This window comes from Sarcophilus harrisii, chromosome 3 (genome assembly GCF_902635505.1).
Source record: "Sarcophilus harrisii chromosome 3, mSarHar1.11, whole genome shotgun sequence".
Classification (NCBI taxonomy): domain Eukaryota; kingdom Metazoa; phylum Chordata; class Mammalia; order Dasyuromorphia; family Dasyuridae; genus Sarcophilus; species Sarcophilus harrisii.
The window spans coordinates 513,335,602-513,352,989 of NC_045428.1; the positions used below are offsets into that span (position 1 = coordinate 513,335,602).

General features: G+C 34.0%; 1 protein-coding gene across 4 annotated transcripts in view; it reads left to right on the plus strand.

Annotated features, from left to right (window-relative positions):
* Positions 1-17,388, plus strand: part of CCDC83 (coiled-coil domain containing 83) — a 92,600-nt gene that overhangs the window by 60,881 nt on the left and 14,331 nt on the right. For all 4 annotated transcript variants that reach the window (XM_031961875.1, XM_031961876.1, XM_031961877.1 and 1 more), the window contains exons 4-7: positions 60-228; positions 4,264-4,431; positions 7,110-7,201; positions 9,544-9,612. In XM_031961875.1, the coding sequence (XP_031817735.1) occupies positions 60-228; positions 4,264-4,431; positions 7,110-7,201; positions 9,544-9,612 (498 nt within the window). The remainder of the gene's footprint in view (positions 1-59; positions 229-4,263; positions 4,432-7,109; positions 7,202-9,543; positions 9,613-17,388) is intronic.

Consider the following 17,388-nt stretch of genomic DNA (forward strand, 5'->3'; position numbering starts at 1 on the left):
AAAAAAAAATGTGAATGCTTCAGCTAATGTAGCTCATTTCCTCTTGTCTTTAATCTCAGAATGCACGACTCAAGTCAGAGCAGTTGTGGCACATCAAGAATCTGTTAAGTGACCTAACTGAAGAACAAAAGAAAGCAGAAGCAGCCACCGTAGTGACAAGGGAAGAAGTGGAAGAGGCCCTGAAACAAAAATGGAAATTCATTAAAGACCAGGAACAAAATTTGAAAGGTTATTTAGTAATGATTGGAATTTATCAGTAACATTTATTTACTGAACTGTCAGTTAAATGCCTGTTTTTCCCTACAGTGGAATCAAGATGCTATGAACATTGCTTTTTTTTATTTCAACTTAATAGTATTTTTTTTTCAGTTGCACGTAAAGATAGTTTCCAATATTCATTCTTATAAGATTTTGAATTCCAAATTTTTTTCTCTCTCCTCCTTACTTCCTCCCTACCCAAGATAACAAACAATCTGATCTAGGCTATACATTTTTAACATATTTCCAAATTAGTCATGCTGGGAAAGAAAAATGAGAACAAAAAGGAAAAAACACAAGGGAAAAAAAAAAAAGAGTATGCTTCAATCTGCATTCAATCTCCTTACCAAATCTATTGAAATTGTTTTGGATCACATGGGAAGAGCTAAATCTATCATAGTTGATCATCTGCACAATGTTGTTGTTACTGTGTACAATGTTCCTCTGGTTCTGCTCACTTCATTCAGTATCAGTTCATATAAATCTTTCCAGGTTTTTCTGAAATCCACCTGCTCATTTTCTATAGAAAACTAGTATTCGATTACATTCATTTTATTCAGCCATTCTCTCATTGATATGCATCCCTTCAGTTTCCAATTTCTTACCACCAGGTGAACATTTCTTAATGACCAATTAGCAGTTTATTAATTGCCTAATTACCACCTATGTAATCAAACTATATAAGAATGTGAACAGGAGACAGAAAAGAAAGAAGTCACAGGGCAATAGAGAGTCTAGAGACTGTGATAGAAGGGTGGGAAATATTAAACAATTCAGTTGATTATATCATGTCATTAACACAGGACAGAGTTCTTTTGGGCTCTTTGCACTTCCTCTACAAAATAATTAATATTAAGGTATTATTCTCACACTTAAGAGATGGGGAAGTCAGGTGTTAAAATGGACATCATGTATGAGGAATAGTGAAAAAGGCTGTTGGCTGTGTCAGAAAGTATGTGAAGGGAATGATGTTATAGCAAGGCAGAATATGTGCCAAGCTTGTATATCTTCTGATCACATGCTAAAGCAATTCTGCCATAAGCTCCAAAATAGGAAGTGAGGAGAGGCAGGTAATTGCGAAGCTGACATAGGAGAAGGCTTAGACATGTTGTTTTACCCTTGAGAATGCCCCAAGGAAGTGTTCACCATGTGTTCACTTATTATTTCCTTCCCACTTATTTTTCATTGTTCACTTATTTTTATTTCCTTCCCATCCATCAATCACACATAATCTTACTTTATCTTTACTGCAGAAGTTTTAAAACCAACCCTACCCCCAATACCCTCAGAGTCATGAGACTTCTGGGGGTTAGGAACTGGAGAAGCCAGAATGCAGACTTGGAAGGACCAAGGAATTCAGGGATGGTGAGATACAGAACTGGGATTAGGTCTCTCAGTAGTCTTGGCTATGCTGAGGATGCAACAATGAGTAGTTCTTCTATTTGGGGGGGAAAAGAGCCTCAAGTGCTTTATACAACTAGCCCATAATACCACAACAGACTGAAAAGTGTGCTGACATGAATTCTAAAAAAGCAGCCCAAATCTCAGCAGTGTCTCTAAAACCAACACCACACTTAGAGAATCTTTGGAACAACTTCTAGCCTGGGATGATTCTGGATTTAATTAGTAGAAGCCAAAGTAATTGTAGAAATGTGCTCAGAGTTAAGTGACTTGCCCAGTCACACAAGTGTCTTAGGCAGGATTTGAACTGATGAAGACGAATCTTCCTGATTCCAGGTGCAACATTCTTTCCACTGTATCATTACAATGTTCCCTTTTAAAAGCTTTCAGTAATTTACAATTACAACTAAAGACACAGACATCTATCAGAAGCAGAGCTTAGCTGGGATATTGAGTAAGGATGAATTTATATAAATTAAACTTCTCCCTGATGAATTTATATACATTAAACTTCTCCCTGTTGGATTCACCTATGTGGTACAGTAGATGGAGTGCTGGACTTGGACTTGGGAAAACTTGAATTAAAATGCCATCTCAGATAGTAGTTATATGATCTTGGGCACTTTCTTCCTAAGTTTCCTCAACTGCAAAATGGGGATCATAATAGAACCTACTTATGAGGATCAAATGAAAGAATACCTATAAAGTACTTAGCACAGTACTTGGCACACAGCAAAGTCTATATAAATATTAGTTATTATCATCATCAATGTTTCACTAACATTTGGGGGTCAGAGACATGTGCAAAGTGCCTCTGATAGCTTTGCCTCAGAGGGTTTGCCACTGGGAGTCTCTTATAAAATGTCTGCTACTGCTCCAGGGTTTCTCCTCAGCATTTCCAGTGCCTATCCAGGACAAAAGTCCTGAAAGTATTTCTTAGCCTGGGGGCTAATGTGTTAAAAAGCTATTTGTTCAAAAGTACTGGAAAGATTTACATGAACTGAAGCTAAGTAAAGTGAACTAGAACCAATAAAGTGAACTAGAACCAGTAGAACATTGTGCACAGCAACAAGAAGACATGATGATCAACTATGATGGACTTGGCTTTTTTCAACAATGAGGTGATTCTGGCCAATTCCAATAGACTTGTGATGGAAAGACTCATCTGTATCCAGAGAGAGAACTATTGAGACTGAATGTGGATTACAAGCTAGTATTTTCACATTTGTTATTGTTTGTTTGTTTGTTTTCTTGTTTTCTTTCTTTTTTCTCCTTTTTAATCTGATTTTTCTTGGGATAGCATGATAAATATGGAAATATGTATAGAAGAAATGCACAACTTTAACATAGATTATGTATTATCTAGAGAAGGGAGAAAAAATTTGGAACACAAAATCTTACAGAAATGAATGCTAATAATTATTCTTTATACATATTTGAAAAAAAATAAAATACGATTATTATTACTTTTAAAAAACTATCTGTTTACATTCCAAACTCCCTGGGACCCTGGCTTATGGTTTTTAAATTGTTTTCCTCATAATAGTTCCAGGAGGTAGATTAAATACCCACATTTTACAGATGAGGAAGCAAAACCTCAGGAAAATGAAGGGACATAGATACAATTACAAAAGAAAGGGACAGAATAGTCTATTTGACTATTAGTCAGAATAGTCTATTTGAATATAAATCAAAGTCTTTTCCATCCAAATATATGGATCTTTACAATATATAAGACTATTTCCATCCCTGGGAAGTACTAATTCATATGATTATAAATGAAAATAAAAGGTAGGTTTTCATGAGGAGTATATCCTAAAATTTCACAATAAAACAGTTCAAACTTTCAAACTTTGTGATTAATTCATCAGAGATATTTCAATAAAGTGTTGCCAGAACTTTGGTGGTAACCTAAGTAAAAATTAATTCTTGGTCAGAAGCATATTGAGCCTGGATAGCAGATATATACCAACAAATGCTACATGTAATTTAACAGTATATAAAAGAGGACCATTATATTCTTATCAAACAAAACAGTATTTGTAGGTGACACTAGAACTTTTGATCGTCAGACATACTATGTAGGATCTCATGATGGCCAAGAATCCACACAGTATCTCTGAAGTAGAAGTGGCAGATAAAGAAATTTTTCATTAAAGAATGGCTTAAAATAAAAGTATCATGAAGTTGTTTCATATGATGACAGTATTTTTCAGTTATTATTCTTTACTCTGGATATCTAGGTGGCATAGTGACAGAACACTGAACCTGGAGTTAGGAAGATTCATTTTCCTGAATTTAAGTCTGATCTCGGACATTTACTAGCTGTGTGATCCTGGGCAAGTTACTTAACACTGTTTGCCTCTGTTTTCTCATCTGTAAAATGAGCTGGAGAAGGAAATGGCAAATCAGTATCTCTGCCAAGAAAACCCTGAATTGGATTACAAAGGATCAAACACAACTGGAAAATGACTAAACACTTCTTTACTCTTATGCAATCAGATTACAACGTACTAGTAACTGAAGAATGAATGATTATCATTCGGAGAACAATATGGTAGAAATAATTGACTATGATGTTACATTTTTGTTTTCTTTCAACAGATATGCGCTTACAGATAAGCAATGCTGAGAAAACATTCCTTGAGAAACTTGGAGAGAGGGAATATTGGGAGGAATACAAGAATGTAGGAAGTGAACAACATGCTAAGCTTATCAACTCCTTAGAAAATGACATCAGTTTAGTTAAAGAGAATACAAGAAAAATGTCAGGTCAGTTCTTCCAAACTAATCCAAGTATATATAATGAATTCTCAGAAGGAAGACAACACTGGAATGAGTAAGGAGGAAAAAAGGTATTCCTCACATTATACACTATCATCATTAACATAAGGAGTTAGGGAAGGAAGGAGTCTCCCTAAATCCCATAATGAGGTTCCAAGAGATTATAGAAGGCAACATCTATTAGAATAAGCAGTAACTTTTGGTATTAGGAAAAGGATACTTAGAGGAAGCATCCTTGGGACTAGTGGGCATCGAGAAAACTGGCTCGAAAATGCAGTGGATGGAAGGGGAAACAGAGATTGAGAGGAAGATACTGTAAGGCAATGGAATCAGAGTAAAAAAGGTGTTTTCTCTGAATCCCAGTACAGATTCCTTCTGAAGATGATGCAACTTTTGTATCTATCGTTTAAGACTATGGGATCTTAAAATTTGGAATTTGAGAGTATTCTGCAGATATGAGGAGTAGACTCATATATTCAATGATAGACAAGCAGAAGGCACTTCATAGGTCATCTGGCCCACCTGAGGAACCAGAAACTTAGTGAATTTAAGTGACTTACCATTTTTCCAAAGTCATATAGGTGTCATTATCTGACACAGGATCTAACTCAGGGTCTCTGATTTCAGAGCTAATATTCTTCATTGTACCATCCTGATTTCCTCTAGTAATTAATGTAGAGCAAGAATTATAATATTCATAATTTGTCAATACAGAGTAATATGTATCAGATTCTCATACATCTTTTTTTAATGAGTTCCTCCTGGGACCTCCATTTTGTGGAGGCCAGCCAACCTTCATTTTCCTTCCAGATCTACTTATGGATTTCTGGGTATCTTCATTCCTCTGCTTGCCAACTTTTTGTTTTTTAGTTCACTTTTACATGTTATCTTCCTCATTAGAATGTTAGCTCATTGAGAGCAGGGACTGTCTTTCTTTTTATTTTTATTATATCCCTAGCAATTAAGGCAGTGTCTTGCACATAGTAAGTGCTTAATAAATTCTTGTTTTTTACCTTCCTTCTTTCTTCCCTACCTTCCCCTCTCTCTTTTCTACCTTATTTCCTTCCTTTCTACCTTTTTTCCTTTCTTCCTCCCTTCTACAGTCCCTTCTTTTCTTACTTCTTTAAGAAGGATAAATACTAGAATATAAAGCAGATGTTCTCATCTCCTAATTGGTAGTCTAAGGTAAATGCAGCTGTGCTTTATTTTCCTGTCTTTTCAAGTGAGCTCTTTATGAGATGTGTTGCGTGGAAGGCAGAATACGTGTAGTGGGTTATCCTTTATTTAGTTATCTGAGGGGCTGCCTAATTTTACAGAATTTCTGAAGGGGATTTAGAGCATTAAGTTGTGTTTAGAGATTTGGATATCCCAGTCAGAAATGTTTCAAATAGTTTAGCAATAGCATTAGATAGGAAAGATGTTCTATTTTATTAGGTTTGTTAAAATTTTCAGATTATTTTAAACAGTGGTGGCTTTCTGGTCATGGATTCAATAACATTAAATTGGTTCTTTAACTGTTCAACTGTTAGAAACCTATGAAACTTGTATCTAAGAAAGAATCTTTTCCCATTTTTAAAAAATTAACAAGCATTGTCTCTTCCTTCAAATTCTCCTCTTCACAAAAAAAGAAAAAAAGCCCTTTTAATAAATTTATTTATGTTATGAATGTTATGAAACAATATCAGAAAGCAAGAGAGTCTACATATTTACGCATCATCAGTGTCAGGGAATGAGCAAAATTCATCATTGGTCTTCTTGGGATCATGGTTGGTAATTATGTTGATCAGAGTTCTTAAGTCTTTCAAAGTCATTCATCAATATTGTTAATTTTTACAATGTTGTTATGATATAAAGCCTTTTCATAGTTCTGTTCCCTCTACTCTATATCATTTCATACAAATATATCCAGATTTCTCTGAAACTGTCCCTTTCGTCATTTTATTTTTTGCAGCACATAACATTCTTATAGCTTAATCTTTTCAACTATTTCCAATTAATGGGCACTCCTCAGTTTCTAGTTCTTGATCTCCAAGAACTGTGGTAAATATTTTTGTATAGGAACTTTTCTTCTTTGACATCTTTTGGGTACATATCGGCCTGTTGCTGGTATTTCTGGGTTAAATGATATGCAGAATTTAATAATATTTTTTTGTAGTTCTAAATCCCTTTCCAGAATGGTTGCACCAATTCACAGTTCCAAGTGTGGTGCGCCGATAGGCTTATTTTCCCACAATGCTTTGAACATTTTTCATTTTCCATTTTTGTAAACATTCTCAGTCTGATAAACATAAGATGTAATCTCAGAATTGCTTTATTTCTCCAATTATTGCTTATATATGGCATGTTTCCATATGAATATAGATAGCTTAAATATCTTTCCATGGATACCTCTTTTGCAAGGGTCAAGCAGACAACCAACATATGATGAGATTTGAAGGGCAGACAGTTGCAAAATATTGTTACTATCCAGGTGCCATAGATGATGCTTCTTCCCAACAGTGGGAATCATTTTGTGAGAGCTGTTATTAAGAGGTTGAATGAGGGCAGAAAAAGATGCTGAAAATCAAGAAAAAATCAACACAGAAACTCTCAGTGGAGAAAAGAGAAGAAGGAATTTGGTTATTTTACAACTTTGCCTGAAATTAGCTCTGGTTTTCTTTTGAAAGAATATTATAGAGCTTCTCTGGATGAAACTAGAAAGAGAATTAGCAGCAACACCTTGAAACAAATGGTTGAAAAGAAGGAATTGGCCACACAGGTATATTTTAGTTTTCTATTTTTTTTCTTTTGTCTTACTTCTATATATGGTTTTTTCCAAATACACTGGTGTTCCAAGTGGGTTTATTTCAATTAAGTTAATATCACATATCTGTTACAACAAAGAAATATTTGATTAATAGAATATAAATAAAATTATGAATTGTCAAAAATGTAATAGTAATCATAACTTTTTTGTACTTAACATGTATAAGTTACAAATATTCTAACAATACATTACAGCTAGCGAGCCAAAAATTCATTACTTTTCCCACTACCATGCATTATATGCTTATTTTAAAACAAACCCAGGATATAAAATCTTAAATTACAAATAAATTAATTTTTAAAAGAAGTTTCATCTCAAGGACAGCATACTAAAGGATCAGCTTATCTTTTTTGCCTTATTGACTCCACTTGAAATTAATCCAAGATCATTTCCAAAATAAAGCTAGCTTTCTGGAGGTCCTCCAGAAGGGTCTTAGTCTCAGCAGGATAGACACTCTGAGAATGGACAAGAATAGAGTCCAAAGTCTTTATTGTCTCTTACACAGTCTGTGTCTGTCATAGTCTCACCCAGTCTCAGTCTGACACAATTTCATCCAGCAGTCTGATAGTCTGCCAGTCTCAACCAATCTCCCTGAGTATGACTTTGTCCCCAGTTTAAATACCCTATTACAATTACATCATTACAGTATACTGAGTATGTTTGAATTAGAGAACCATTACATCACCATGCTAAGTACTAAGTATACTAGAGAACTATCATCTCATAAGTTCCACTGAATTAACACTTTGTTTCAAGTATACTTCTCCAGAGTTCTGGCCCTCTACAAAAGCTCATGTATATTTTGCCAACAAATATGTAACAAAGTCCCCACTTCTGCATTTGTACTGAATGTACAAGATGGTTTGTAGTATGACATTCTATTTCAACTATTACAAAAATTCATTAAACATGTAGGACTCAGAGGAATTGATGATCAAATAAAGAATAATAAAGCATCCAAATTAGATATCATGAAACTACCAAAGATATGATACTTTATGATCATATACTTACTGATTATATACCCCCTCCATCCACCTTAGATCTGGACTCCATGAACAACTTTCAGCAATATAATGAAAGATTGGGTAGGTCTGCCTACCATGTCATATACTTAGATTGTAGGATAATGCTTTTCCTTATACTCAATACTTTTCAGTATTGAGAAAATTTATATTTCCTGGGAGGCCAATGCCTGATTCTCAGACTCAGGAACCTTTGCTATCTTTGGAGATCCAGAATTTGGGAACTCTTGAAGTTGGGGTTATTCATAAGTTGGTACTCTATCCTTCAAACATCATCCTTCATCTTCAGAATTGCTAGTCTCTGAGCTGTGACCAGAAAAGAAAAAGAAAAAAGCAGACAGCAACATCCAAGAACTAGAGGTCTAGAGGTCCAGGAATTTGTTCTCAGGTTCGACTAGACAAATACAGGCTGTCACTAAACTAAGCCTTTCTGTATTTTTGTTTTTCCTTTTAGCAGTGGTGGTGTTTGTAGTAAGGATTTCCTTCAAGGGAAAAAGAAGTAAACTTCTTCATATCATTTTTATAGACTGGGACTTAGATAGCACTTTCAATTTTCCAAAATGCTTTATAAATATCTCATTTAATTATTACAACAACTCTGTGAGATAATGAATTGCCCAGGGTTACATATTTAATAAGTGTCTAAGACCAAATTTGAACCCTGATTTTCTTGACTTCAGGTTCAGGCCTATTTTTTGTTTTTGTCAAAATGTAAATGATATAATAAAATAATTTTCATGCCTATATGCATGAAATGAAAGGAATATAGCATGGTTAATCCAAAACTTTTTACTCCCATATTAATTGTTAAAGATGATTGCATGATTTACCAATAATAACTGTCAGTCATGGAAATGATCACAAGAATAGGTGCTTTTTCAACTGGTTCACCATTTACTTTCTTTAGATATACAGATATCTATCTGTATATATAAATAATACTGTAAAATCATTCAACTGAAATTTTCCATTTACATTGAAAGATTTGGCTGCATATACAGATATACTGTCTGTATAAATCATAGTTTATACTATCTTTATAAATCATAATGTAAAATCATTCAATTGAAATTTTACATTTACATTGAAAGAATTGGCTACATCTCAGTATTGCAAAGGTAAAGGAATGGTCAGAAACATTAATATGTGTATGTAAATATATATACATATAGTATCTATATATATATATATTATATCATGTGTGGATGTGTGGAGGCAAAGAGTAAGATTAATATTGTGAATTTTATTCTTTGAATTATTATTTTTTAGAATGCAGTAAAAAACATTGATAAACGCAGCAATAGAGAAATCTTGGAGAATGACTGGCTTAAAAAAGAAGTAAGTAGAATACTTAACATAAAATAATAGTTTCATTTTTATGTTTAAATGTGATTTATTTGATTCATTTGATTTCATTATTTAGTTCAAGGTTGTGAAAAAAAGCACAAAACCATGATTTGGACAAGTTAATTATATTTTTCTATTGAAGTCTTAACTTTGTTACTATACACATCTTTTATAAAAATTTTTACTTATGATTGGACCTTCATTATGGCAAAGCTATCCTATTCCTTCCTAGTTGATTCTCCATCTGACACAGAGAGGCTCTTCTAATTTATCTCTTTATTCTTCAAGCCACAGTTTCCACTTCCTCTACCTTTTAAGTTGACAATTTTTTGTCTTATACTTCACCAAAACAATTGGTTGCTCTGAGCTCTATGAGCTCCCTCTCTCCATCTTATTATCTCACATCCCTCTATCTCCTCCATTACCCCTCACTATCTTCTCTTTTCCTCTGATCTCTGATGAAAAGGTGGTCTTTTTCCTTGGCAAGATCAGTTTCTCTGCATGAACCTTTAATTTCATTCCTCCTTATCTTCTCTATCAGATTATCTCTATTATTTTCAGTCTGTCACTCCAATCTTTAATTACTCTTCTATTGATTCCTTCCCTGATATCTAGAAACACATCCAGACCTCTTCTACTCTTTTAAAAATGTCTACTAGATTCTACTATCCCCTCTAGTTTTCATGATATATCACTTTTCCTTTCTTAGCTAAATTCCTTGAAAAAGCCACATGAATTTGGTGCCTTCAAATCTTTTCTCACTCTCCTAATAATAATAGTTAATATTTGTTAAAGCACTTTAATGTTTGCAAAGTGCTTCACGTATCTCATTTTATCTTCATAGCAACTCTGAAAGGTTGGTGTTGTAATTGTCCCCATTTTACAGATGAGGAAATAAGTCAAGTCACCAATTCAGAGTCACACCAGTGATTAGTTTACTATAGAAGCATTTGAATTCTGGTCTTCCTAACACTAGATTCAGCACCACTGTGTCACCTTCCTGCCTGTATACCTGCCTCTTCAAAAGCCTTTATAAACTGGCTTCCAACCTCATCATTTATCTGGAACTGCCCTTTCTAAAATTACCAATGATATTAAATAGCCTTTTTAAAAAATTCTCAGCTAACTCTGTGCAATAGACAGATTTCTAGATCTGAAGTCAAACAGAACTGAGTTTAAATTTGGCCTCACACACTTATGCCTCATGACCCTGGGCAAGTCAACATTTCCCAGAGTGGTTGTGAGGATAAAATGAGATATTTGTAAAGCTTTTTACAAAACTGAAAATGCTATGTAGAGGCTAATTGCTATTTTTGCTGTTATTACCATTCTTGACTACTCTGCAGAGTATGACATTATTGACCACTTGTGACTACTTTCTTCTAAACACTATTTCCCTGTTTTTGTGACATTGCTGTCTTTTGGGTTTCATCATGCATGTCTAACCACTCTCTCTCAATATTCTTTGATGGATTTTCAGTTAAATTATCCAAGATACTTACCTGTGTCCTCTTATCTCTCTATACTCTCTTAATGACCCCATCAGATTCCTTGGATTCAATTATCATCTCTATGTGTGAATCTCAAAGCACTCTCTCTCTGTCTCTGTCTCTGTCTCTGTCTCTGTCTCTCTCTCTCTATCTCTCTCTCTCTGTTTTTCTCTCTGTGTGTCTCTTTCTCTCTCTCTCTCTCTCTCTCTCTCTCTCTCTCTCTCTCTCTCTCTCTCTCTCTCCTTCCTGTCTCTGTCTCTCTGTCTCTGTATCTCCCCCTGCATAGATACACACAAATGTATACAATATTAAAAAAACTTTAGTATTCAGAACTGTTTATCTTTACTTTGTATGTTTTCTTTTCTTTTCTGTTATGCACTTTTAAACTTTATTTTTCCCCTTTTCTTTCCTCCTACCTTTACCATATATGATCATGTCATACCCATCTTGATCCCAATTTTCTTTTGTACTAACCAATTACTAATGGCAATCTTAGAATTATGACTTACATTTGTATATATAAAATATAAACAGTTTGTCCTTATTGAATCTCTTGAAATCAGTCTTTGATGTTGGTTCTTATACATTAAATTTTCTATTGAGTTTAGGTTTGTTTGCAACGAATCTGAAACTCTGATAATTCATTGAATGTTGTTTTTTTCATTCAATATTATATTAATTTTTCGGAATAGTGTATATTTTTGACTGCAACTCCAGGTCTTTTTATTGTTGGTATATAATATTCCGGGTCCTGCACTCTTTTATTGTAATTGGTGATGTCTTGTATGACTCTAATTGTAGCTCCAGCATATTTGAATTGTTTGTTGTTTTTGTTGTTACTGTTGTTGTCATTGATATTATCACTTGAAAGATTTTCTCTTTGATCTGGGGTTTTGAAATTTTAGTAATGATGTTCTTATATGGTTTTCCTTGTAGGATCTCTTTCAGGTAGTAATCAGTTGATTTTTTTTCTATTTTTCACTCTTGTTCTATCACTTTCTGTAATAATGTCTTTCATTATTGTATCTAGGTTCTTTTATTGGCTATAGTTTTCAGATAGTCCAATTAGTCTTACGTTTTTTCTTCTTCATCTGCTCTCTAAATCTGTTGTTTTTCTTATGAGAGGTCTCTCATTCTCTTTTATTTTTCATTCTTTATTTTTTGTTCTATTATTTCTTGGTCTTTTATAACTTCCCTGGCTCCCTTTTTTTGCAATTCTAATTTTCAAAGAATCTTTTTCTTCTTTAAGACCTGGGTCTTTTTTCCTTTTTTCTTTTCAAAACATATTCCTGGATACTTTTTCCTCCCCTAGATGGCAAGTATGGATCTCTTTTTCTAGTTGACTTTCTTTTCATAATCTTGTTTTTCTTTGATGGTTATTATTTTTTATTTTTCCTCAATCCAATAATTTAAAAAGATGCAATATTAATCAGCCACTGACTTGCAAGTATAGTAGCTAGTTAGCATGCTACTTTAATATGGCCTCCTCTTGGAAATTTGTGACATGTGTATAAGATCACCCACTTTGGGTCATCTGCCTTTTGACAATACCTCCGCTAGATTTATTATTCATTCTTCCCTAAGGTTTCTACAAGAAAGATGAGTGGAGATCTCACATCTGACCTATTTTTGCGTGATCCTTGACAAGTCACATGACTTTTCAAAGCCTCAGGTTCCTCATATACAAAAGGGTTGTTTTAGAGCTTTAAAGGAGACAATACATGTAAAGCTCTTTGCCAACTTTTTTTTTTTTTCATCTAATAGTATTTTATTTTTTCCAGTTTCATGTAAAGGTAGTTTTCAACATTCATTTTTTAAGATTATGAGTTCCAGTTTTTTTCTCCTCTCTTTTACCTTTCTCTTCCCCAAGACAGCAAGCAATCTGATATAGGTTATACATGTACACTCATTTCAAACATTTTCCACATAACTCATACTGTGAAAGAAAAATCAGAACAAAGGAGAAAAAAACACAAGAAAGAAAAAAAAGCAAAAACAAAAAAAGGTTGGAAATAATATGCTTCGACCCACATTCCGTCTCCATAGTTCTCTTTCTAATATGTATGGCATTTTCCATCCCAAGTCTACTGGAATTATATTGATCACTATCTTACTAAGAAGAGCTAAGTCTATCATAGCTGATCATCACATAATCTTGCTATTACTACGAACATTGTTCTTTTCATTATACTCACTTCACTCAGTGTCAGTACATGTAAGTCTTTCTAGGCTTTTCTGAACTCAGCCTGCTCATCATTTCTTATAGAATAATAATATTCTATTACATTCATACTATAACTTATTTAGCCATTTCTCAATTGAGAGTTAGCCACTCAATTTTCCATTTCCTTTCTATTACAAAAAGAGTTGTTGCCCAAATGGATCCTTTCTCCTTTTTAATGATCTCTTTGGGATATAGACCCCTTAATGGTTTGTCAGCTTTATATTATATATATATATACATATATATATATATATATGTATATATATATATAAATGCATATATAGTGTTGGCACTATATAAATATGTTATTTGTTGCTATTACTTTTCTTTATCTTCTACTTTCTTAATTCTTTTAAAAAGTTACTCATATATTTCTATAATCTTTACTTCTTATTGTCACCATCTACCATAGTAACTAGTTAGATATTTTCCTTTCTTTTAGTATCTCTTTTCCAATCTTAAAATTTTCTGTCAGTATATTCTTATAAACTCCTTGTATATATCTAATTCAATGTATCTATGACCTCATCAAAAATATCTATGACCTCTACTAAGTAGATCACAACCCATCCATTTCTTCTCATTGATATCCTCCTATAAATCCTTTATAAGAGAAGCTATCCAGTGTGCTAGAAGTCTTTCTCAAGATCTTTTAATATTTTGTGGGACTTTGAATAATGCCCATTGACAATCCCTCCATCTGACTCCACAACCAAACAACTTCCTTTTCCTATCATAGATGCTCTTGATAATTTATGGTACATTCCTTTTTGCACACATGGTATCATGTGGGAATACTTACAAGTACCTTGTAATTTTCCATATCACTTGAATTAATTGTGGTTTTGATTCATTGGAAATGGTGGTATACCATGACTGAGGATATGTGAATTAGGATGACTTTCACAAGCTACATCTTGGGATTATTGAAAATGTTCTGTTTCCTATTCTCTCCTCTCCTATTCAATTTTTAGTTTGGCTCACTATCTGAAGAATCTATATACATTTGTGTTTATGTATGTGTCTATACACACAAATATAAGTCTACAATAAAGATCTATATTTGTATAAAACATATGTTTGGTATGATAATGCATACATATTTATATGAACATGCATGCATTTCTACTGAGAATCACTAAAGCAGAGTAGATAAAAAAACTAACCTCAGTTATCAGAATCAGGACTAAGTTCAGTTCTGTCTGTAGTATATATTGTCTGTGTGACACTTGGAAAATTAACCTTTCAGTGATCAACAACTCTGCAGAGAAATGTCATTGCATCCTGAGAGAGGAAATGACTTCAGCAACAGATGCTTATATCAATAAAATCATGAATCTAACATTATCTCATCCATATCTATATTGATAAATTCATATACATTTATGTGTGCATGCAGGCATTTATATACAATCTATAGATAATACACCTATATACATACCTTGCATATGTATATCAATGCACACATATATAGATAGATATAGATGATAGCGACATATAGACACACACATGCCCCAGAACCTTTGCTTTAAGTTTATAAGGAATCATGGACTAGGTCCAACCTTGAGGCTTCTTGCTAATTCCCTTTTTGTGATTCATGCCTTCAACCAGAGCTTCCTCTGAGAAAGACAGCAATTGACTCTAGGTCTCTATGGAATAAGTCCTCAGCTTCTATGCAAACAGTAAAGCTAAAAATAAATAAATATCAGCTAGAGAACATGTTGTATTTAAAAAATGAGACAAAAATAGAAAGGACTCATTTCCAAGATTATCAAAACAAATCTCCTTCTCTCTTTTATTATCATTATATTCCAATGATAATACTGCCACAAGTGGACATATCCCTTCCATATTCCAATTCTAGAAGGAGAAGTAAAACAGAATCACTATAGAGTCAAACATCCACCTATCTTTTTGCCCCCGCCCCTTCAGAATATTTTATATTCTTCTAATCCTATAGTACTTCCTTAGGTACTTTCTCCTTCAAAGGAAAAGTACTTGGCATAAGTAACCTACTTTTCTCTTCAGGACCTTCACAGGTCATAATAATGCACAATATATTGAAAACCAATGTCTGGATGTCCTCCTCCTCTAGTTGCTGACTCTGTTTCTTGCTCTGCTTTCTGCTTGGTCCAGAAATTCCTTCATGGAATCCAGCAGGCTTGGTCCAGCCCTTCTGCTGGATCTAGGAATTCCTCATGAATCACTGTTTCCTTTGCCCACTGCCATCTCTGGAACCATAGGATTCTTTGGAAGATATGGTTCCCTGAAGGAATCAGGTGTCTGTGGGAGCTTTCTTCCAGATAGTGGAGTGCAGATGTATATGACCAACTTCCTTCTGTTTGATCTCCTAGCTTTTTCTTTCCTCTCTGTCTGGTGAACTTATACTCTTGAGAGCCTATAAAGTCTCTCAGGTATATAATATTACTAATAACAGAGTCCCATTTTCCTACAAGGAGAAAGAACGTAGAATTTCTTGAGTCAAGTACTTCAGCTCTTTGGGGGGTCCCACATTCCAGGGAGCAATACAGTCCTCCAGACTTGTGATGCTTTTTTGAATTATGAGAATTATGAGAGGAGTGGGTTATTTGGCATTGGGTTGTTCAGTACCACAAAGATTCATTTGCCAGGGAAAGTGTAGGTAGTAATGAAGTTCCCTCAATGAATTGTGTGGATCAAGGAACTGAAACCAGGTAAAGAGGATCATAGAAGGGTCCAGGGGTCCTCAAACTACGGCCGGTGGGCCAGATGCGGCAGCTGAGGATGATTATCCCCCACACCCAGGGTTATGAAGTTTCTTTATTTAAAGGCCACAAAACAAAATTTTTGTTTTTACTATAGTCCGGCCCTCCAACAGTCTGAGGGTCAGTGAATTAGCCCCCTATTTAAAAAGTTTGAGGACCCCTGGTAGACTCTTATGAGGTTCCTACTCTGAATATCTAAAAGCTTTACAATAACAGATATCCTATGTACTACAACCATTGCATTGTCTGCATTATCTGTCTGATGTCAGGAGTCCACAGTGTTATGCAATGTATTTTCAGTACTGAGGCCATTACAGTTTGTAGACACCATTATAACCCATTGTCCTTGCTAAAAATGTATTCCAACTTCTGGATTCCATTTAGCCAATAATTTGATGGGGTTATTACTCCCACCACTACACAATTATTCAATGGCACACCAACACATAAAATCCACTTTATATATATAGCAACTCCAAAGGATCAACTTTGCTTGTACTCTTAGAAAAGTTTATACTGAATTAAATGTTAAAACTGGCAATCTAGACCAACACAAAATCTTTTAAAAAAAGCTTTGTATTTAAGTCTAAAGCTTCAACATAGCCCAGACTTTTTTAAAAAAATAGATTACTACAAAGCTAAAATAAATATTCTTAGTTTGGTCCAATTGTTTCTGTAACTATTTCATAACCATACAAAATGAGCCCCAAAATGTCTTGCGTACCATCTCAGTACTAGTCCTTCAAAGACTTAAGATTTATATTATAATAGGTATCTTCTTATACATATCTCTTCCTTTTCTCCAAGTCAGAATTTCTCTTGAGTATAACATATATTTATGATCAAATTTTATATATTTTGCTCTCATTTAGGTGTCTTTACTTCCCTTGCCAGCAACAAACTCACAAGAGATGTAACAAGAAACAAATTTATTAAACATAAGAGTTTTTTAAAAAAAGACTTTCACCCAAGCCCATAGACTGTCAAAAAAATTTCCCCTGTGAGAGTCCGTCCATCCCCTTTCTCTGCTATCACTTTAGAATTATAATGCCACTTTGAAGATGAGACCCTACAATCAATGAAACAACAAAAACATCACAGAACATTTGTTCATCCCATTTTGCAGTGTTTTCAATTAGTATTGAAATAAAGGCTACCATGCAAATGATGGTTGTCTATGACCCAATTTCCATTGGACAAAAGGAGAAATTTTTAGAAAAAATTGATAAGACCATCTCAATTATCAACACACACTATAACACTTAATAATTTCAAGTGAATTATGTGGGAATAGTCATGGACAATGAAA